Here is a 23,188-nt window from a genome sequence, read left to right on the forward strand (position 1 = left end):
CTTACACCGTGCGCAAGACACATTATGATGTTAGTTACTATCTGCTCAACGTGTGTATACTTCCATTTATCACACACACAAACACATGCTGAAGTGCACAAACCCGTCTTTTAAATAAAAAATAAACATTATACAAAATAAATTAATATTGGTGTTCTCGTAAATGATCTGATTGGTTTCCTCTGCTGAGAAGAGCTGGACACGTCCAGGTATCTGCGACATTAAAATACCAAAATGCCAAAGTCAGACCTCAACTGGCTCTTAAAGCGAATGTCAAGTAACACACTAATTGGTTTATTTCACTTTACGCCCAAAACACACCCATGATTAATTAAGAGAGTAAGTACATGCCCTTTCCGAGCTTCGAGCCGCACAAGGTGTACTTTTCCTGTCGTTACGAAAGCAAAGACACACTGACACAGTCTAAATCAATACACATGTTGATTGGTTTATGGCTCACCTACATATCTCTAAAATTGGGCCCTAAGCCTTTACCACATCACACACAGACAGTAGAGAGTGAAGCTTAGCCTCACAGTGAATGAAAAACATTAATAATCTCTCACATTTAATATCAGATAACTAACTCTTCACCCACATACTGTTCTCTAGCTAAAGATAGAAGGTGCAATAAGAATGTTAGGAGGGTATTACCATTATTTGAGGACTTTATATTGATTATAGACTATATATATATAAGTGTTTCTGAGTATAGATTTTAAAAGACTCAATGAATCCAGAACTATATTAACTAAAGTATTGGGAGAGCTGTTAATTTTTTGTTTTGTCCACCAATCAAGGGTGTTAAAACAAGATTATCTTGTTTTTTTTTAGACGATCTCTGCTGTGTTAGCTTGTAAGGCTAGCTCCTAACACAATAAATAGTGTGTGTTTGTGTGAAATGGGCTGTGACATTTGAAAATCTGCCTCATGAACATGCTCTGGAAATGCACTGCAGAAATTATGGGGTAGTGAGGTAGACAGGCAGGTACTGTATGCTGTCCAGTCCAAGTCATTATGTAATCAGAGCATTAAATCTACTGATTACTTTCAGGATTAAAAGATTAATTATATAAATTATGTCCTATAGTTTTAAGGGGGAGATGTTAATACTGTAAAGCTCTGAAACACTATAAACTGAGCTCAGTTCTTCTGTGTTCATCAAAAATCTCCATCAACCTTCACATGTCTTTGTGCAGCTCATGATTCTGTTAATGTTATATATTAAATATAAGCAGCAGTATTTAACACTGTGGATTTAACACTCTCTCCACCAGGCCACCAGATACCAGCTTCATCTGGACAAGAAGGTAAATAAACACACACACACACACACACACACACATACACACACACACACACACACACACACACACACACACATACACAAACACACACACACACACACACACACACACTCCTTGTGCCACAATAAGGGTTCTTGTGTGTGTGTGTGTGTGTGTGTAGCTCAGAAGGGGACGGTGGATCAGCAGGTTGTAGGACACAGAGTGAGAAAATTGACCTATAGTCCCACCTGCAGTGGAAATTGTTACTACAGCTGGTTCAGACAACTCTGGATCTCAGACTACTGGTACACAGATGGAGGTTACTGGCAGAGCACTCCAACTTACATGGGATGTTCAGCTACTGCCACAGTTTGGATCGAATCCACCAGTTCCTCTGATCAGGATAGATACTTATGTAGGGTCAATAACAACATCCAGCCTCCATCAGATTGTAAGTACAGAGTCAGTCTGTCTCTCAGTGTCACTAAAGAGAATCATTCAGACTGTTTAAAACCAGGAAATCAGGTTCTACTTTAGAACGATGAGGTTCATTCTGTATTCTGTGCAGTTCTGAGAAACTGAGTACCAAAGATTTGAGTTCAGTAGAATAATTATTTTCCTTATCTTAATACTTTCGATTCCTGTACAATAAATAATAATAATAATTCAGATAATTTTCTTGTTTATTATTGCAAGTGAAGTTATGAAATAACTTGAATCCCTGAAGCTACTCCACTTCTTAATCTAACACCTTATAAATCATGTGTTTTTGGTGTAACCTCACCCCCCTCTCCTCCCTCTGACTCAGTAGTGTGTCTCAGTCTGTATTTATCAGAGGAGGTCTAGTTTTCTAGCTGTAAGCAGAAGCTGACTGTGATACTGCCTCTTAGTCTCCTCCCACGTTTTTATCTGCTGAAGGTTTTAATTGAGAGCTGATTCAATTAAGGAGAACATTTATACTCAAGTTATTTCAGATCTCACTTACTCAAAATGTTATCCATTCTAAAATCTTAACCCTTCTTAGCAGTAGTAAGTCTGTGATTTTATGCAGCTTTTGTTGGTTATTCAGAATTAATTATTAAACCTAATTAGTACTAAAATAAATATGAATAAACAAAGGTTGCATAAAGATTTTCTCTAATAGAGAAACCTACAGAACCCTTTAAATACCAGCAGAAGAGGAACACAGCCACAAACACAACAGCATCAGTGAAGCCATGCTAACAACAGTGCTGTAAGAACAGTGACTGCATATTTCATTTCAGAGAGTAAGCCTGATATGAGAAATTGCTTTTCCGTGTAAAGCCCGGGAAACACCAGCAGCTTCACACTGACCCCTATCCTGATTCATTTTCTGAACACTGAGTTTTTAAGTTATTTTTTTTTATTTATTTATTTTCTTTTTAAAATGTTCAGCTGCCTGAAATATGGAAAAAAGAAGGAAAATATGTAATAAATAGCAGGACTAAGTCAGAACACTCAGTCCAGTATCAGTGCTTTAATTGATGTTCATCTATTATTATTATTCTATTAATATTTAGTTTCTGACAGACAGTGTGCGCTGGAGAGGATTCAGATTTTTGGTGTAAAAACTGTTTAAAAATTATTTTCAGGCATGTCTTGATGGTTGTCAGACTTTTCAGTACTTGATACCAGTACTTGATTTCCAACAAATGTAACAAGGCAGTGATTTCTCCAGAACTAACAGGGCAGGGAATCTTGTTTTTAACGTTTTATTATTACCTTTTTTAGATATATATTACACATATTACACATATTCACATACATTATTACCCCTTTTCTATTCTTTTTTATTGTTTTAAATACACGGCTTAATGTTTTAATGTGCAGCATTGTGAAGCAATTTTCCATCTTTCACCTTTCATGCATTTCAATATATTAAACATTCTCTACAAATTAAGCTCTTCTTCTTCTTCTTCTTCTTCTTCTTCTTCTTCTTCTTCTTCTTATTATTATTATTATTATTATTAATATTATTATTATCATCATTATTATGATCAATCTATGAAATAAATTTAGTGCTTTCATCTTCTTCCAGATCAAATAAGAGACACTGTTTATATTATGACACAGTATAAATGTAATAATAAAAAAAAAACATTATGTCAGTATGAACATGTTATATTGCTTTAGGATTGAGCATTTACCAAAACAACAAAACAACCTCAGATTTAAAATGGATTAAATTGTCTGTCAAGATAATCAACAGGAAAAACAAGACTGAAGACGCCCTGCTTTCCTCAGTGATTCATGAGTTTAACTAAATATAATAAAATGTAATGAAGTGAATGAAGCTAAACACTAAAACTACACTATAGAACCAAAAGCAGAACACAGTCACTGATTTATCTGATTTAGAATAGAAGCTCCGCCCACAATCAGTGCAGATCTGCCCACAGGTAGGGTAGATATTACAGTGTTTTACTCACACTCAGTATTTCAGTTCTGCTGTTCCCACTGATGTGTTTAGTAAATATTATTCTTCATTTATCTGTTTCTAATTTAACTGTTCAGAACTGTTTCAGTACTGACTGATCAGCACTGTACTGACTGTAATTCTGTGTATTCCAGGTAAACTGGGTGAGAAGCAGTGGGGAGTAACTTACACTCCTGATAGTGTGTGTGCTCTGGAAGGTTCATCAGTTGATCTCTCCTGCTCTTATAAACACCCTGGAGGACTCAGAGTGACTAAATCATTCTGGTTTATTTGGCCTGGAGTTGAGCCTGTAGATCTGCGAGATGATGATCAGTATAAGAGGAGAGTGCAGTATTACCAGACCCAGACCCAGAACCAGCTCTACCACACAGTGAGAATCACTGGTCTGAGAGCGAGCGATTCTCAGATATATAAGTTCAGATTCATCACTGATGATCCGGATGTTAAATTAATTGTCAGCTCTGGAGTCCGTCTGTCTGTCACAGGTAGTTCTGGATCAAATAAAACAAGTTTATTTAACTATGAGAGATTTCTACAGATAAAAAAAATAGACTAAATCATGTTTAAAATCACCTGCAGGTCTGAAGATTGAAGTATCAGACACAAAGGAAGGAGGAAAGCAGCTGAACTGTAGCTCCACCTGCACTCTGACTAACCCCACCTACATCTGGTACAGGAACGGACAGCCTGTATCTGAGCAGAACAGAGCTGTACTGTATCTGAGGGACCGCACTGTGGATGCAGGCAGCTACTCCTGTGCTGTGAAAGAACACGAGGAGATCCGCTCTGCTGCTGTCTGTAAGACATCACTTTACACTGCACTCACTCTGTTATCATCTCACTGTCAGCTTCTACTGGATTATACTCAGTTTATTCAGTTACTCTCATATTTTGTATTAGATGTTCATCACCACAGGTCTAGAGCCTCTGCAGGCTGGCTGTTGTATGATGTGTAGATCCACCCATCCCCATATATTTTAATGACAGAACAGCCCCACCCTTGAATTAATTAATAAAGCGATTAACAATTTTGGGTGGAACATCTTTTCTGCATCACATGGAGTAGCTGAGTTGTAGTCCATCTGTCAGGAAACTGGTTAATTAATCATCATTATTAATTACTATAATTGATCATGTGGTGTTATTATGCTGTTGGTCTCATTAACCGTCTCTCTGTATGAAGTTATTTCTTGTTTTTTTTCAGTAAGTCTGGATTTAGTGTAAAATTGTTGTTTTTTATTGTTGTTGTTTCATACTGAGTGTCTTAGTTTGAAGCCTGAGTGTAAAATGGCCAATGTGATCTAATCAGTTGTTACCCAGCCATCTAACATTAGTGTTTTTTTGTGACCATATACTGTTTAATACAGTATTTTATCTTATTTTAATGTTAACTGGTGTGCACTGACTGTATTGCAGCAGCTCAGAGGTTAAATTTGTGGATAAAACATAGCTATTCAGTTCTTCTCAAAGTAAACAAAGTTAATCTCCAGATCTCTTTTTGGTGTAATTTGATGGAAATGTAAATGGTTTGGTAATAATATCATTGTTTCTGTTGAAACATTATACTAGCTGGATAAACTGGGCATTCTGGGAAAAATTCGCTCTGCTTCTGGCCCTTTAGACTGAACTGTAAACCCAGAAAAGGTGGTCTAAGATATTTCATCTGAAAGGAGGGAGGTCCTAACAAATGAAGCTGTGTGTGAAAAAAGAACAAAAATACAGTAATTCAGGACTGATATCAGGAAGGCCTGGTTTAGTGTGTTTATTGTTACACACAGATAAACTTTATGAGTCTCTTTGTTTCAGGTGTGTTTGAAAGTCTGCAGGTGAAAGTGGAAGGTGCTGCAGCTGCTCCTGCAGAAGGACAGACAGTAACACTGACCTGTAGCTCGATGTGCTCTCAGTCCTACTCCACCTACACCTGGTACAGGAACGGACAGCCTGTATCTGAGTGTAGATCTGCCTCCTGCTCTGTAGCTGTGTTCAGTGGAGAGATCAGCTACAGCTGTGCTGTTGAAGGTCGCGGTCTCCGCTATGATGCAGTGTGTGAGTTCAGATATTCATTTTCTGGACAGAACCATAGCTAATGACTGAGAACAGCTTCATCATGTTTATCTGATCATGTAAACTGAGATAATCTAGTAGAGCTGTATTGTATGTTTTAGTCTATATAGTAATTTGTAGATAATCAGGAGAGTTTTAATATCTGTTCTCTACAAAAACTCTCCTAAAGGCACCAGAGCGGTCATTGCAGTAGTTTTCCTTGGTCTACCTGTTTAACATCTTTAATGCAGTACACCAGTGACGACTTTCTTCTTCAGAACATTACAAATGGAATGTCCAACTGGCTATTGCCAACATTTTTGCAATGGCTTTGATTTTTGCACCTTCTCTTTACATCACAATTGCTTATTTTCAATCACATACCGCTCTGTTTTTCTATAAGTACACAATCTGCACAGGCAAAACCCAAATCTGAATCTGACATTTAGCTCTATTTGTTGATTGAATAATCAATGTTTTAGGAAACACCTGGGCAACAAAACACACGTGACAGTCACATGTTCCAAGACTTTTGCTCACATGAATATAGGTGGGTTCAGACAGAAGGTGCTATCTTCTGAAGTGTGTTTCAGATCCAGGAAATAACAGGAAATATTAAAATTCATAAAACATTTTCAATCTACAACACAAATTAAGGGATTGACCTCACTGTTTCAATACTTTTGGAGTGGACTGCATATATAAATACCAACTCTGAAACCTTAACAATTCTGCATAGGTGGAGCTAAACTGCTGTAAGCTGAATAGGTGGGGCTTAACTGCAGCAAGTTAAATGTTGAGTGCTGAATATTTAATTTATCTCTTTTAGCTGATTGGTGGAAGCAGTATGCAGTCTGGGCAGCTGTTGGATTGGTTCCTGCTCTGGCTCTCTCTCTTCTTACTGCTGTTCTGTGCGTTCAGTGAGTAACATTATTCTTTTATTATTACACTGAATATCTGAACTATCTGTCTAAATACAGTTTTAACCTCAACATAAAACTTCAGCCTCAAATGGAAACAGTTAAAGATGTGTTTTGTGTTTAATGTGAGATCAGGAGGAAGAGGAGAGCAGAGAGAGGTGCTGATGTTCAGGTACTGAGAGAAGATTCTACTGAAGCTGTTTATGAAAATGTTCCTATAGAGTTTTACTGAATATAGACTTTAATCTGTGTTTCCTCATCTCTCTCTAAAAGACTCCAAAGCCTGGAGACGACACGTACACAGCTCTAAACCTCGCCACCACCTCGTCCTCTGAGTACGACACTCTGACAGTAAGTCAGTGCAGTGTGTTTGTGTGTATTTCTTGTTAGACATAGTACATTATGAACATTAACAATGTTTAATGTCGATTTATCTTGCTGTATCAGCATGCTACACACTCCCCCAGTGATACCTACTCAACCCTGAACCCTGCAACCAGGACATCATCTGAGTACGACACTCTGACAGTAAGTCAGCGCAGTGTGTTTGTGTGTATTTCTTGTTAGAAATATTATGTTCTGAACATTGTTAATGTTTAATGTTGTTTTATCTTGCTTCATCAGCATGCTACACACTCCCCCAGTGATACCTACTCAACCCTGAACCCTGCAACCAGGACATCATCTGAGTACGACACTCTGACAGTAAGTGCAGTGTATGTGTGTGTGTGTGTTCTTATTGATAGTACATTTAGATGACATTGAATTTGATCCACAGTGGACCCTTCACAAAACATCTCAGCCTGCCACCAGCATTCCTCTAGGATTACTTTAAATACAAAACATAGTCATATACAGCTCTGGAAAAAAAATAAAGACCACCTAAAAAGGATGAGTTTCTTTGATTTTACCAATTTGAAAACTTCTGGAATACAATCAAGAGGAAGATGGATGATCACAAACCATCAAACCAAACTGAACTGCTTGAATTTTTACACCAGGAGTGAAGCAGGATAAAGTTATCCAAAAGCAGTGTGTAAAACCAGTGGAGAAGAACATGCCAAGATGCATGAAAACTGTGATTAAAAACCAGGGTTATTCCACCAAATATTGATTTCTAATCTCTTAAAACTTTATGAACATGAACTTTTTCCTTTGCATAATTTGAGGTCTGTAAGCTCTGCATCTTTTTTGTTATTTCAGCCATTTCTCATTTTCTGCAAATAAATGCTCTAAATGACAATATTATTATCTGGAATTTGGGAGAAATGTTGTCTGTAGTTTATAGAATAAAACAACAAGGTTCATTTTACTCAAACATAAACCTATAAATAGAAAATCAGAGAAACTGATTCAGAAACTGGAGTGGTCTCTTACTAATTGTAAGAAAATTTAAAATGAATAAAAAGATTTTAACAAAAAGAATCTAGCTCTGAAACCTTCTTTTGGGATCAGACTACATTCACACAGTGCAGAACAGGAACACCCAGGTATCACTTGTATTTTCCCAGTCAAAGAGATGAAGCACCAACCTGATACACACAAAAATACTGTAAAACTATAAAACACTGATTCCTGAACTGAAAATACACTGAAATACATCTGTAATATCTTAAAACATGTAATAATTAAATATTAAATTAGTTAAATTACTGGTACGTGTTTTCTTAATGTTAAAGAGAAACATTATACTATTACTATTAGCTGTTTCTATCCTGCAGATATCCTAAATAACTGATATAACATCAACCAAATAAAGTATATTTAGTTATGAATAATGTTAATATTGTTTTATCTTCAGCACGCTACACACTCTGCCAACGACACACACTCAACTCTCAACCCTGCAACCAGGACGTCCTCTGAGTACGACACTCTGATGGTAAGTCTGCAATGTGTGTGTGTGTGTGTGTGTGTGTTTAGTATTTAACAGTTTCTGTGATCTCTGTGTGTGTGTGTGTGTTTCTCTGTGTGTGTGTGTGTGTGTGTGTGTGTGTTCAGTATATAACAGTTTCTGTGATCTGTGTGTGTTGTGTTCAGGTTGTTGGTCCTCCCCCGGTGCAGAGCGGAGCTCCAGACGAGGAGAATAACTAACAGCCGTGTTCAGTTCCTCTTTATTCACTGCTGAAGATTCAGATCTTTATAGAGGAACAGAGGAGCATTTCTGGGATTAGACAGCTTTTAGAGATCATCACTCATCAGATTCTGTCCTAAACTCATAAAGAGATTCAGTCAGATTCACTCAAAGCACCTCTGTCTGGTGGTGGATAGAAGTTATATGGAGTTCCACAAAACTCTCATCTATTAGTCTATTAGTCTTGTATTTGAATCTCTGCTGTTTAAGTGAAATTCTCCTCTTCTTTCAGTCCCCCTCACCAATCATAGAAAACAAAGTGGATAAACTCACTATTGGATAAAATTGTATTATCTGTAAATAATGTTTTATCAACTTTGTAATCAAAGTTGTTGCTGTATAATAGTGTTTCTTTATATATAATAAATATAGAAATATAAATTAGTTTCATGAGTCTCTCAGAAAATTAGAACTTTTATATTTTATCTAAAGCAGTAAGAAATAAGGAATATCTTAAGATGCTTTTATTTCATTTGTCTTAACTAATTTAGTCGATATTGTACTTACTTTTATATTGGGCTGTTTTTTATATATATTCTTATTTTTTTATTTGTCATCCATATACAGCTGTGAGAAAAAAAGAGACCACTTAAAAATTATAAGTTTCTTTGATTTTAACAAATTAAATTTATAACCAAGAGGAAGATGGATTATCAAAAGCCAGCAAACCAAGCTGAACTGCTTGAATTGAATTTTTGAGGACTGAAAGTTTTTTTTTTTGTTATTTCAACCATTTTTCATTTTCTGCAAATAAATGCTCTAAATGACAATATTTTTATTTTATCAAACTGAAGTGGACTCTTTTTTCATTTTTTCAAAGTTGTACATAAATACATTTATTTTTTCATAATTTTCATGCATTATTGTTATTTCTAACATGGACTAAAAATAAAGTAATAAAGCAGTACTGTTGTATGTATTATTATTATTGTTGTTATTGTTTTTATTAATCAGTTTTTTGTGTTTTTTAGTTACGTATTGATAGTTAAGACTGTTTGCTATGTTACAGGACTGCAGTGAGAGCAGGAAGTGAACAGAGATGCAGTTTTAACACCATAAATCCAGTAGAGGGAGTCAGTTCTCCACCTGTTTACCTCCCAAACTCCACCTGTGTAGATCAACCTGTCAGTAATAAGAGGTCAGTCCATGTTAAAGTCAGCAGGGTCCAGATTTCCATCCAGCTGTTTAATTAGATTGTTTTATACATCATATTTTAATAGTGTTGGACATTTACTCTAGTTTAAGGTCTGCAATTTCTAACAGTCAGGATTCCCTTTCATTTCTGCTTCAGTCCACTGGAACCTGCTGTCTCCTGCCCTGTTTCAGAGCTACTGCTGGACACAATAATGGAAACACCTGTATTCTGTTCCCACTAACTGTATTTTTATTCAGCAAATGTTATACTTATCATTATTAAATATTCAGAGTCTGACAGTCACATAAACTACTGTATCTAATCTGTGTAGATTCAACACAGTATAAACACATAGTGACTCAGTTTTCTTCTCTTTTCACAAAGAAATAAAAAACTGAAAAATGATTTTCAGATTAATTGGTAGATTAAACAAGGAAGTGACAATGTTTTATTTTATTTTTTTAAAGCTACAGATCAGATTTTGGATAAAACATCAGTAAACATAGTTTATTTCATGCCTCCTGTCCAGCAGTAAGTGTAACATTAATATTATAGTTATTATTATCTGTATCTGTACCAAGAGCTGTGTACTAGAAAGAACCTAGTGATACAATAATACATTCTGATTCAATATATTGTTATACTGAAAAAAGGGCAATATATTGCTATTTAAAAGAAATAAGAAAACAATTATGTTATGAGAAACACAATATTATATGAATAAAAATGGACTTTTATCAAAATTACACTTTTTATCCAGTCAAATCAGTCCAACATTATTTCATACCGATTCAAACACAAAATTAAATGATCCACTGTCTGACACTAAATAATACTAAATAAATCATTAATTCAAAATCTATACAGTGTTTTTAAGAATTAATACAATACTTTAATCATAAAGTTGCAATACTTCAATATATTAATATTTTCTTATACCCCTACTAATCATTATGTTAATATTTCAGCAGCAGTCAAATAAATTATTAAAACTACTGGTAATAAACTTGTATAAAGAGCTCCCCAGTATAAGAGTTGTCTAAAGTGTGTCTAAAGTCATGTGGTCAAACACTGCACTTGTTGATGGTGTGAAATCAGCCCATTTCTCATCTTCTGTTTCCTGTTTCATTACGCCTCATTCACATGTACAGCTCTGCATCTCTTCTATATTAGAGTATTAAGTGTAGAATTCACTGCACTGTGAGATTACAGCTTTATTATTCATACAAATTCTCCCCACAGATAATAAAAACCCAAATCTGATAGCAGAACATCATTAACCCTTTACTGATCTACTGACTATTTTAATATAATGTTTGAAAGTCCCTACAGTCTTAAGGGAAGTAAAAAAAGAGCAGCAGAGGACAGGAAGTGATCTGAGCTAAATGGGGAGATGTGAGGACAGAATGAAAACTGCAGAACACGCCGTCATCTTTTCTTCTGACTCTTCTCTCTATTTAGACCAGAGCAGATCAGAAGTGAAGGACAGTAGGACTGAGGATCTTCTGGATCTTCTGATATCAGCTGTGTTTAAAGAGTGATGCTGCCATGTCTCCCCAAAGATCAGCAAATATCACAGCAGCAGTGATCCTCATTTTACTGGCAGGTAAACTTTTACTTTTATTTATTTATGTATTTAAACCTCTCTCACATAGTGTTGCCTTCAGGCAACAGACCACTTTTTTGGTAATGAGCTACAGAATCTCTGTAATTTGTAATGTTGTTTTTTTTTAAATATAATTTCACAAAAGAAATCTCCATTAAGTAAAATGAGAGGATAGAATTTGGTTTAACATTCTAGCTGGAAGTGGAGTAATCTTTTTAGCAAGAAAAGCATGCAACACCAGTAATTGATAAGATGAATTTTATAACGTGTTTAAATTAAATTAAATGTGTTTAATATAAAATAATAAAACATGTATACATGCTTTAATATATGATGAAATTTTAGGTTAAATAATTCTTTTTTTTTATTTACATTATTTAATTTAATAAAATAAATAATTAAAACAATATAATAAACGAATATAAAACTTTATATCTATATAAAAGTATAAGAATAAAATTAGTTTAAGAAGGATTTTAAAACATGAAAACAAAAAATAATAATTTTAAATGAAAAAGTATGATCAGAAAACTAAAATGAAGCTAAAACTAATTAAATATTAAAAAAATATAGAACAATTCTAAAATAAAATAATAATAGTACTGATAAAATGTAATATAAATAATAAACAGTAAACAAATAAAACATACATTACATTTAATACTGAATAAAACAAAAACTAAAGTAAAGTCATAAAAATAAATTAAACAGTTACAGTAAGAGTGAAGATGGATAGAAAAAGAAATATTAATGATTAGTGATTAAGTGATACAGCAGGTCAAGCTGTAGTGTTTTCTGTAATGAATACCAGCTTGCTGTAAAACATTTCAGTAAAAAAACTCTTATTTGTAAATTGAAATTGAATTAGTTTTACTTTTTAAAGCACCTTGTGTATAAGACTAAACAGAGAATTCACTGATAGTGTGCCTTATAATGCCTTATAATGTCTTATAATGCTTTATGGTCAGATAAATATGGTATCTTTTGAGGTGTTGATTTATTTGAGCATTTAACATTCTAAAAATAAACATTTTAAATCTGGAAAAATATAATAAATAATATAATAAAAAAGAAAATATAATATATACATGCTTCCTTAATTAAATGAAATAATTTAATGTGTCTCTGTTTGTTAAAGGTTCTCTGGTCAGGGGAAATGTGGATCGTAAGGATGTAGGACAGAAAGTGGTGAAGCTGACCTGTAGACCCGACTGCAGATCCAGAGGATTCTGTTTCTACAGCTGGTTCAGAGATGGAGATTACCTGGGATGTTCATATGGTGTCTCTGTTTGGCTCAACTTCACCAGTTCGTTTGATGAGGACGCTTACACCTGTAGGGCCAATAATTACCCCTTATTTCCAGTAAACTGTAAGTACTGAGCACCATGAGTCAGTCTGTCCCTGTGTGTTACTAAAGAGAGTCATTCATGATCTTTAGTGGATCGTTTTTTCCTCAATAAATAAACGACCAAGTATAATATGTTGGTCTCAGTTGTTTAAATGGGTTCTCTTTATTACGTTTAGCATTTGTGTGAAAATCTGATCATGTTTTAGGTGAAATATATATATATATATATTTTTTTTTTAAAGGGTTCAGAAACTTTTTTGAAACACCACTGTAGAGCGTTTTATACAACCGGACACAGAGCTGCTGGCATACTTCCTGTTTACGTGCGTAATCTTGTGTTATGTTTAATTCAGGCCAGATCATTGCAGTTACTTTCAATTAGATAAATAATCAGTATTTTATATTAATCTATATTTGTTATACATGTTATCCAGTTTTACTTTATGATTTCTAGTTAATTCATTTGACTGATTAATATTTTACCCTGAGTTACAACTTCATATGTGGTAGGGGTAAGCCAATAATATCGGCAACATTTTTGAATATCGTTAATGATATTATACCCTGAAATATCGTGCTATATACCACCCACCCCTAATTATCACATCAGTGTACTACTTTTTTTTTTTTTTTTTACTGTTTTTAGCAAAAAAGAATTAATGTCCCATTATATACAGTATCTGCTAGAGACCTATTATATCTGTCCAGTAACATTTATTTAACTTTAATCCTGGATATATGGAGATATTTGGAGTGCATTATTAGTATCATGACATTCTGGATCACTGTGTGTGTTTCAGGTTATCTGGGTGAGAAGCAGTGGGAAGTGACTTACACTACTGATAGTGTGTGTGCTCTGGAAGGTTCATTAGTTGATCTCTCCTGCTCTTATAAACACCCTGGAGGACTCACAGTGACTAAATCATTCTGGTTCATTGATGAGACTGAAGTTGGGCCTGTAGATCTGCGAGTGTATGATCAGTATAAGGGGAGAGTGCAGTATCACCAGACCCAGACCCAGTGTAGAATGAGAATCACTGGTCTGAGAGCGAGCGATGCTCGAACATACTGGTTTGGATTCATCACTGATGATCCTGGTGGTAAATATACTAGCAGCTCTGGAGTGAGTCTGTCTGTCACAGGTAGCTCTGGATTATATAAAACAAGTTTATTTAACTATGAGAGATTTCTAAAGATGAAAGTAGATAAATCATGTTTAAAATCACCTGCAGGTCTGAAGACTGAAGTATCAGACACACAGGGAGGAGGAAAGCGGCTGATCTGTAGCTCCACCTGCACTCTGACTAACCCCACCTACCCCATCTGGTACAGGAATGGACAGCCTGTATATGGCTGCAGATCTGCCTCCTGCTCTGTAGATGTGGTCAGTGGAGAGGTCAGCTACAGCTGTGCGGCTGAAGGCTCTGATGTTCACTCCCCTCCAGTGTGTGAGTTCAGATTTACACATTCACTAATTTACTTTTTAGTCATTGTGGACCGTATTTTTGTGATCTACAGGCGAGTTTTCAGTCACTGCTGCACCTGTGTTTTTAATTGCCAAGATAGCAAAAGACCAGAAATGTATCTTCCTGCTCATTTGAATATAAGGGTGGTAAGGTGATACCATTGCTGATTCCCTAAAAGCATTGTTCCCAGGGCTTTTACACACATTTGGCATACACAATTTGTCATGGTATTGGATAATTAAACCACAGCCAGGTTATAGCTTGTGTAAGCAGGTCTGTAAATGAACTTTAAGTATGTAGATGTGTGGAGGCCAACTTTCCTGACAGAAAAGAAAAACTGATATATATATACCTCTTTAAATATTGCTTTCGAAAAAGACTGTAAAGTTTCAGAAGAACAAAATGTGCCTAATTATATTTACAGTGCCGTATTTGCAACTTTAACCTTAATTTTTAACTTTAATGTCAGACAAATATAAGTGTATGAGTAAATACCAGAAGCATTTTAATTATTTTATCTATTAATGGAAAATGCTATCCAAACCAACCTGGGCCTATGTAAAAAAAAAAAAAAAAAAAAGAAAAAGAAAAGAAAAAAGTAATTGCCTCCTAAATTAATTGTGATTAATCACCTTTTTTTTAAATCTTAGGTCAATTTCACTAATCAAAACTGTGATGTATACAGCTCTAGCCTGTAGAGGGTGCTCCAGCTCTTATATACTACTTATATACAGCTCGAGCTTAGATTCTCTGCCCCAACCCGCGCGTCATGTTTGGTCAGATTACTTAAGGCATGCATATGAACGAAGAGTTTTTATTTAGACTGTTGGGGAAAGTGTTCATAGTGTTCATTCTAGAATCAGAATGAATTTATTCTGATTGGAGGAAAGCTTTGTATGTAAACGTGTAAATATAGCCAGTGTTGTTGTGCCTTACTTTATTGACCGTCACAGAAATAAAAGGTATGCTCACACAGTTTGTTACTGCATTCAGTTGTTCTTGGGGGGCCTCAGGCAATTGATTGGTGTACTTGCCTTGTTGCAACAGACCTGAGCACATGCAATTCAGTCACATAGCCTAGCTACCTACCACTTTGTTGTAACAACCATGACTTTTCACTTTACCACGTTCATCTAAACATTTGACCAAACATGTTTAGTGAGGCTGCAATTTCACAGCATTTCAATGATGTTTTTGTGTATTTTTAAAATATTTTCTCCATCCAGATTCTCCTAAAGACACCAGAGCGGTCGTTCTTCCCTCTGGAAAAAGAGAAGAGGGAGATTCAGTGACTCTGACCTGCAGCAGTGAAGCAGATCCTCCTGTTCTTAGTTATCACTGGTTTAAACAAAGACCAGCTGCAGATGAAGCACTGGGAACAGGCCAGAATTACAGCATCACCAACATCAGCTCCCAGCACAGCGGACTGTACTACTGCACCGCTCTCAACCAGCTCGGACAGCACAGCTCTGCACCCGCCCGTCTGGACGTGTTCTGTAAGTGCATTATGATCCTGTTGAGTGTTGAGTATAAGATGTTCAGATCCTCCCTGACCTCCATCTTTATCTGAGTTGAAAGTGTTTACCGGCACGATTACGCTGGTGTGCATTAGCGACATCAACTTCTTTCTTTTCATGTTTTTAGCTGCATGGAAGTGGAAGCAGTATGCAGTCTGGGCAGCTGTTGGATTGGTTTCTGCTCTGGCTCTCTCTCTTCTTACTGCTATTCTGTGCGTTCAGTGAGTAACATTATTCTTGTATTATTACTCTAAATATCTGAACAGTCTGTCTAAATGCAGTTTTAGCCTCAACTTCAACTTCTGTCTCAAATGGAAACGGTTAAAGATGTGTTTTGTGTTTAATGTGAGATCAGGAGGAAGAGGAGAGCAGAGAGAGGTGCTGCTGTTCAGGTACTGAGAGAAGATTCTACTGTAGTTGTTTATAAAAGAATTCCTATAGAGTTTTATTGAATATAGACTTCAATCTGTGTTTCCTCATTTCTCAAAGCCTGGAGACGACACGTACACAGCTCTAAACCTCACCACCACCTCGTCCTCTGAGTACGACACTCTGAAAGTAAGTCTGCAGTATGTGTGTTTGTGTTTTGTTAACGTTAGAATTAGTGGTGTCAATCAATTAAAAAAATGTATTCTAATAAATGACAACAATATAATTTAATTAACTGCAAATAATTACACTTGTTCTTTTATAGTGGATATTTAAATGTAAATAAAAAATTAATGTAAGAAATGTAAAATGAGATAATCAAAATACTTGTATGTACTTGAATGGGAGATGAAACCAATGCAGGAATTTTTTTTTTACTTTATTGTAAAATATCTGATTGTTTCTAAGGAAAGAGCGTTTTCACACATGTAGTTGTAAAATTTGGAGCATTTCTCCCTCTGTTTGGTTTGTTTTCACACAGGCATAAAACCTAAACGCACCAAAATGCGCACAAATAAACCACGTGAGCACATCGTCCCCTCTGATTGGTCAGAGCTGTCTGGCGCGGGAGCAAGAAATTAAATATAGTGAGAAGATTCTGTGTTCCAGCACATATATCTGTGCAGTGTGAAGCTGCTTAACACAGAGAACTGAAAATTTGCTGCTGTGTTTTTAACGGGACGTGCAGCACAGAAACGAACAGTGAATGCTGCACATACCAAGCGCAGTGTGTAAAAAGCATGGAGCAGCAGAGACACCGTTTGTTAATAGCAGTATATTATTTGACTAATATATCAGATTAAACTGCGCCTTATCAGCAGTTGAGCTCAATTAAAAAGAAGTATATTTGATAGTATATTTGATCGAGACCAGGGGTGGGTTTCCCGAAAGCTTCGTAACGCTAAGAACTTCGTTAACTCGTACTTAAGATTGATCGTTAATTAAAGAGTGTTTCCCAAACCCGTGCGTAACTAAAGTACTACGTAAACTCGCTCGCAGATTAACGAGTGCCCTCACCCAGTCGTTATTTTTAGAGAGCTTCTTTAGGGGATCTCGACTTGCAGTTCAGCACCTTAAACACCAGGGACCGCCAATTTTGAGGAAGAAAAATGATAATTTCCGTGTTTGAAGCAATTATATTACATTACTATTAATTATAATCAATTATATTACTATATAATTATTAATATTATTATATTATATTATATTACTATTAATTATAATCAATTATATTACTATATAATTATTATTATATTATATAATTATTATATTATATTATATTATATTATATTATATTATATTATTTCCCGTGTCTGCGGGTGCTCCGGTTTCCTCCCACAGTCCAAAGAAATTAGTTCAGGCTAATTAGATGTCGGATAAAAATTGCCCCTTAGGTGTGAGTGAATGTGTCTGTGTGTCTGTCTGTGTCTGTCTGCCCTGTGATGGATTGGCATCCTGTCCAGGGTGTATACTGCCTTCAGCCCGATGCCAGCTGGTATAGACTCCAGCCACCAAGCATCGACCCCCGCGCCCCTTAACGGATAAAGCGGTTGACGAGTGAGTAAATGAGTGAATAAGTTATATTATATTATATTATATTATATTATATTACATTATATTATATTATAATGCCAACTGTGGCTTGTAGTCTAACTGGGCAATCAAACCCACGAGTAAATTATTTAAATCCAGATTAGCGATGATAGAAGTCTTGACATTAATGCTGCAAGAAATGCAATCAGTCAATTCCTGCAGATGATGCTCACGGTCTAAGCAAAGCTGCAAAGTCACCAAGTTCATCTGGGCAAACTCTGGGGTGTGTCAGCTCGCAAATATCAGTCAAAAGTTGGACACGTCTCATTCCATGTTTTTTTTTTTTTACATTGTCGATTAATATTAAAAACATGCAAAACTAATTGACGCAAATGGAATTAGTAGACAAAAAGGTGCATGGATTTGACAATCCCCTGACATAAACCCAACTGAGATGGTGATTTAGGTTGAGCTGGAGCTTCACAGTATAAAGTACAAAACATATTTCTGTTGGTTTAAAATGTAATATATATACAATAATGTATATGTTTATGTAATAAATTAATATTACTATCAATATTACTGTTAATAATATTAGTATAATATCTATTAATATAATATATATTAACAATAATAGTTTTAAAAATGTAAAAAATAAGTTTAATGTTTTAAAATAGATTAGATTTTCGAGTATTTATTTAGTCATATGTATCTTTAGGAGTATAATGTTGTTAATTACAACACATTTCTACGTTTTTAGGGTGTAATAGTGAATAAATACTGCATATTGCAGTGTTGAATCGATATTTGTGGATCGATTGAGCGTGCTGTTTCGGGGGAGGAGTCAACAAAGACGTTCTTTAACCTCGTTCGTTAATTTTCACGTTGCGAAGCTCTTTGGGAAACACTCGCAGAACTGGCTCGTTCTTTACACACGTCATTCGTTAGATCGTTCGTTATTCGCTAAGATTGATCGTTTTCAGGAAACCCACCCCAGATCAGTTCTCACCACAAGCGAACCGCTCCAGAAAAAAAAATCTGCACATTGGGTGGGGGCGGGGAAGATTATTGCAAAAGTTTGGGGCAAACTTGGTGACGTAATTAATTGTGTTAAAATAAATAATAACAAGGTACTAATTCCAAATTAATAGCATGAGTTAATGCTTTAACGTTGAGAGCCTTTGTTAGAATCTTTAGGTATGAACACTGTTTAATATTGTTTTATTTTCAGCATGTTGCACACTCAATTTTGTTTTGTTTTTTTATTTAAATTGCTACCAGTATGTTTTTACATAATAATGACACTTTGACAGTAATTACGCAGTGTGTGTGTTTAGTATATAACTATTTCTGTGATGTGTGTGTTTTTTTAGGATGTTGGTCATCCTCCAGTAATGAGTAGGGCTTCAGACAAGGAGAATAACTAACATTGGTGTTCAGTTCCTTTAGTGATCTGGTAACCCATACAGTCCTGCTCTCTGGATGAATTTGCTTTAAGTGTTTGATATGCACAGTTAATATATTGATGTCTTAGAAATTCTGAAAATTCTTTTTCTCTTTATAAGAAAAACTAAGATTATTAAGATTATTTTACATATTCTTTTTGTATTTTCAGTTGTTTCTTTGTTCTTTAGATGTTTGTCATTACATTTGTATTTTATTTTATGGTACTTTGTTTTTATTATTATTAGTAAAAGTTGTTAGTATAAAATAAATAGTAAAGTGACAATGTGTATAATAATTGAGACAGTAAAAATGTTGTTTACCTGTGTAATAAAACAATGTATAACAATCTAGCAGCACACAAACAATGTATTTCACAGTAAATACGTTTTCATGTTAAAAGCCTAATTAGGAAGGCAAGTTAAAGTGACTGATTATGTAGTTATTTATGTTTGGGAATGGAAATGGTCTGTGAATTTTTATGGAGTGGATTTAGTGCCAAATTTTTTACGTAAAAAAATAAAATCAAATCAAAATGTAAAAAATAAAAAGGAAAAATGGAGATTCAAGAGGAACGCCTTCTTCTAAGCCCCGCCCACCCGTGAAAACTGTGCCAAAACTCAGAAGCAAAAACTGAAGCAGAAGCAAATGAGAGATTTCAGAAGCAAAAAGTCTTTAGGAGAAAAATCCACATAAAATTCACAAAAAACACAAAAACAAAAGCAAAGACTGGCAAAATATAATTTCCTCAACAGAAAACCCTATCAAATGTTTTAGAATTATAAACATAATGTTTAAAGCTTTTCAGCTCCAGTTATAAACCTTTTTAAAATGCTCTGGCATCTCCAGCATCAGCTCACCATCAGCTCATCATCTGTTGTTCATTGTCTTTAGAAAGGCAATAAACAGGTATGTTTTCTATGCTTTTTTAGCTAAATATTTTGTTGTACTTTATAAAATTAAGAGAATATCCTGGACTAATTTTTGCAGTAATTTACTGATGTAACTACAATTTATTCATTTAAGTCCCGCCCCCAGTAGGAATTTTCTCTATTGGTACCGCCCCCTAGATAGAGTTTATTAGCACTAGTCCCGCCCCCGTTTCGAGTTTAGCCCCGCCTCCTTATTCAGCAGCGCGGGGTTTCCCGCTCAGTAGAGCGAGGGGTTGCGCTGTCGGTCGAGCGCTCTGTTCTACCGTTTATTCCATTCAGCCACGCCACCAACTGGAGCTTTTATAACCCCGCCCCTCGTCTCGAGGCTTCCCGCTTAGAAGAGCGCGAGGCTGCGCTGTGGGTCGCGCGCTCTCTGCTGAGGCGGGAAAGTGAGGCGTTAGCTTACCAGCTAAAAGAAGAAGCTCCACAGAAAATATCTGCAGGACTCAAAAACCCTCCAGAAGTAGCATCAGAAGATGATAATCTCCACAAACCTCAACTCACCTGCACTGGAGCTCGCCTGGATAGTTTAATCCACTGTTTTTCTCCTGAAAATGAGGAGAAAATGTCCCTGTTTTAGCATTTAGTTAAGTTACCTCAGCACGCTAACCTTCAGCTAAACTCATTTAAAGATTAAATTGCTGCATAAATCAGTGTAAAGTGGATTTAACTGAACTTAAGGTTAATATAAGCTACTAAAACCAAACTTTACCCTCTATTTTACCTGAACAGTTAGGTTTTACTGGGTTATTTGGGATTAAAATGCAATTTGTCTGTTTTTTTATCCTCTAATTAGGGGAAATGTTAGCATAGCGACAGGTAGCGAACTAACTAGAATTTTCCAGAGGTGTGAAATCTGTTCATGTTCAGGTAAGTATCAGTAAGATGACAGAATACTGGAAACCCCCAAAAATGTTTTTACCTGTTATAATATGAGTTAATTTAATGTGTTTAATGAGTTAGTGGTAACAGTAGAGTTAGTTCAGCTTGTAGATACAGGCACTGATTACGTTAATTAAACTGTAGAAATTAAGCAGGAATATTAGGATAATTGTACAGTGATTTCAGTACTTGAGTAACAGTACTAACAGTACTTTCATTATTAAACTGATTATCTAAACAATCTGTCTAAATGCAGTTTTAACCTCAACTTCAACTTCTGCCTCAAATGGAAACTGTTAAAGATGTGTTTTGTGTTTAATGTGAGATCAGGAGGAAGAGGAGAGCAGATAGAGGTTCTGATGTTCAGGTACTGAGAGAAGATTCTACTTTACTTGTTTATAAAATGTTCTTTTAGTGTGTTACTGTATATAGAATTTAAAATTTGTTAAATCAATGGACCATGAACATAGTGTTAGGCTGTGCTTCTGGATCCTTGTCGAGCCAGTATCAGATTGTGGTGGTTTTGGTTATTGTTGTTAGTTGAGTGAGTAGAATCCTGGCTGAGCCCTATGCATAACACCAGCTGTTAGGTGCAGGATTTGTCAATTTCCTGTATTATATTACTTGGACTGTTTTTTAATTTTTTTTCTTAATTTAAAGTTTGTCAGGAAAAGCTGAACTGCTAGAATTACATTTTTGCACCAGGAGTTGCATAAAGTTATCAAAAAGCAGTCTGCAAGACTGGTGGAGGAGAACATGCACTAATCCACTAAATATTGATTTCTGAACCCTTAAAACGTTATAATAAATGTTTATTATTATTATTATTATTATTATTATTATTATTATTATTATTATTATTATTTTATTTGAGGTCTGAAAGCTCTTTTTTTTTTTTGCTTTGTTATTTCAGCCATTTCTCATTTTCTGCAAATAAATGCTATAAATGACAATATTTTTATTTGGAATTTTTGAGAAATGTTGTCCGTAGTTTAGAGAATAAAACAACAATGTTCATTTTACTCAAACATATACTTATAAATAGCAAAATCAGAGAAACTAAATCAGAAACTGAAGTGGTCTCTTAATTTTTCCAAAGCTGTATATAAATATATTTACTTACTTTTCTTTATTTTCATGTATTTTTTTATTTGATTTAAAAATAAAGTAATAAAGCAATACTGTTGTATGTATTATTATTGTTGTTATTAATAATAATATATATATTTTTTAGTTACGTATTGATAGTTAAGACTCTTTGCTATGTTACAGGACTGCAGTGAGAGCAGGAAGTGAACAGAGATGCAGTTTTAACACCATAAATCCAGTAGAGGGAGTCAGTTCTCCACCTGTTTACCACCCAAACTCCACCTGTGTAGATCAACCTGTCAGTAATATGAGGTCAGTCCATGTTAAAGTCAGCAGTGTCCAGATTTCCATCCAGCTGTTTAATTAGATTGTTTTATACATCATATTTTAATAGTGTTGGACATTTACTCTAGTTTAAGGTCTGCAAGTTCTAACAGTCAGGATTCCCTTTCATTTCTGCTTCAGTCCACTGGAACTTGCTGTCTCCTGCCTTGTTTCAGAGCTACAGCTGGACACAATAACGGAAACACCTGATCAGTCACGAGACTGTATTCACACTAACTGTATTTTTATTCAGCAAATGTTATACTTATCATTGTTAAATATTCAGAGTCTGGTAGTCACAGAAACTACTGTATCTAATCTGTGTAGATTCAACACAGTATAAACACATAGTGACTCAGTTTTCTTCCTTTTTCACAAAGAAATTAAAGACTGAAAATTTATTTTCTGATTAATTGGTTTAATGCCTCCTGTCCAGCAGTTAAGAGTAACATTAATATTATATTTATTATTATCTATATATGTTTCAATATATTGTAATACTGCAAAAAATGCAATGTATTACGATTTAAAAGAAAATTACTATTATGGTATGAAAACAATATTATATGACTTAAACTTAAACTTGTATAAAGATCTCCCCCGTATAAGGGTTGTCTAAAGGGTTGTCTAAAGGTCATGTGGT

General features: G+C 35.0%; 1 protein-coding gene across 1 annotated transcript; it reads left to right on the forward strand.

Annotated features, from left to right (window-relative positions):
- Positions 1–234: 234 nt before the first annotated feature.
- LOC111194952 (B-cell receptor CD22-like) lies at positions 235–15,966 on the forward strand. The gene is made up of 6 exons (XM_049485120.1): positions 235–277; positions 3,879–4,229; positions 4,324–4,542; positions 13,731–14,072; positions 14,163–14,378; positions 15,623–15,966. The coding sequence occupies exons 1-6, from the start codon at positions 235–237 to the stop codon at positions 15,964–15,966; spliced, it is 1,515 nt and encodes a 504-aa protein (XP_049341077.1).
- Positions 15,967–23,188: the final 7,222 nt, after the last annotated feature.

This window comes from Astyanax mexicanus, chromosome 11 (genome assembly GCF_023375975.1).
Source record: "Astyanax mexicanus isolate ESR-SI-001 chromosome 11, AstMex3_surface, whole genome shotgun sequence".
NCBI classification, from domain to species: Eukaryota; Metazoa; Chordata; class Actinopteri; order Characiformes; family Acestrorhamphidae; genus Astyanax; species Astyanax mexicanus.

Coding starts and splice junctions, on each gene's coding strand:
- LOC111194952 (XM_049485120.1), top strand. CDS start 235: ATGCCAAAGTCAGACCTCAACTGGCTCTTAAAGCGAATGTCAA. Junction 4,543..13,730: donor GATCCGCTCTGCTGCTGTCT/GTAAGACATCAC, acceptor TGTGTGTTTCAG/GTTATCTGGGTGAGAAGCAG. Junction 14,073..14,162: donor AGTGAGTCTGTCTGTCACAG/GTAGCTCTGGAT, acceptor AATCACCTGCAG/GTCTGAAGACTGAAGTATCA.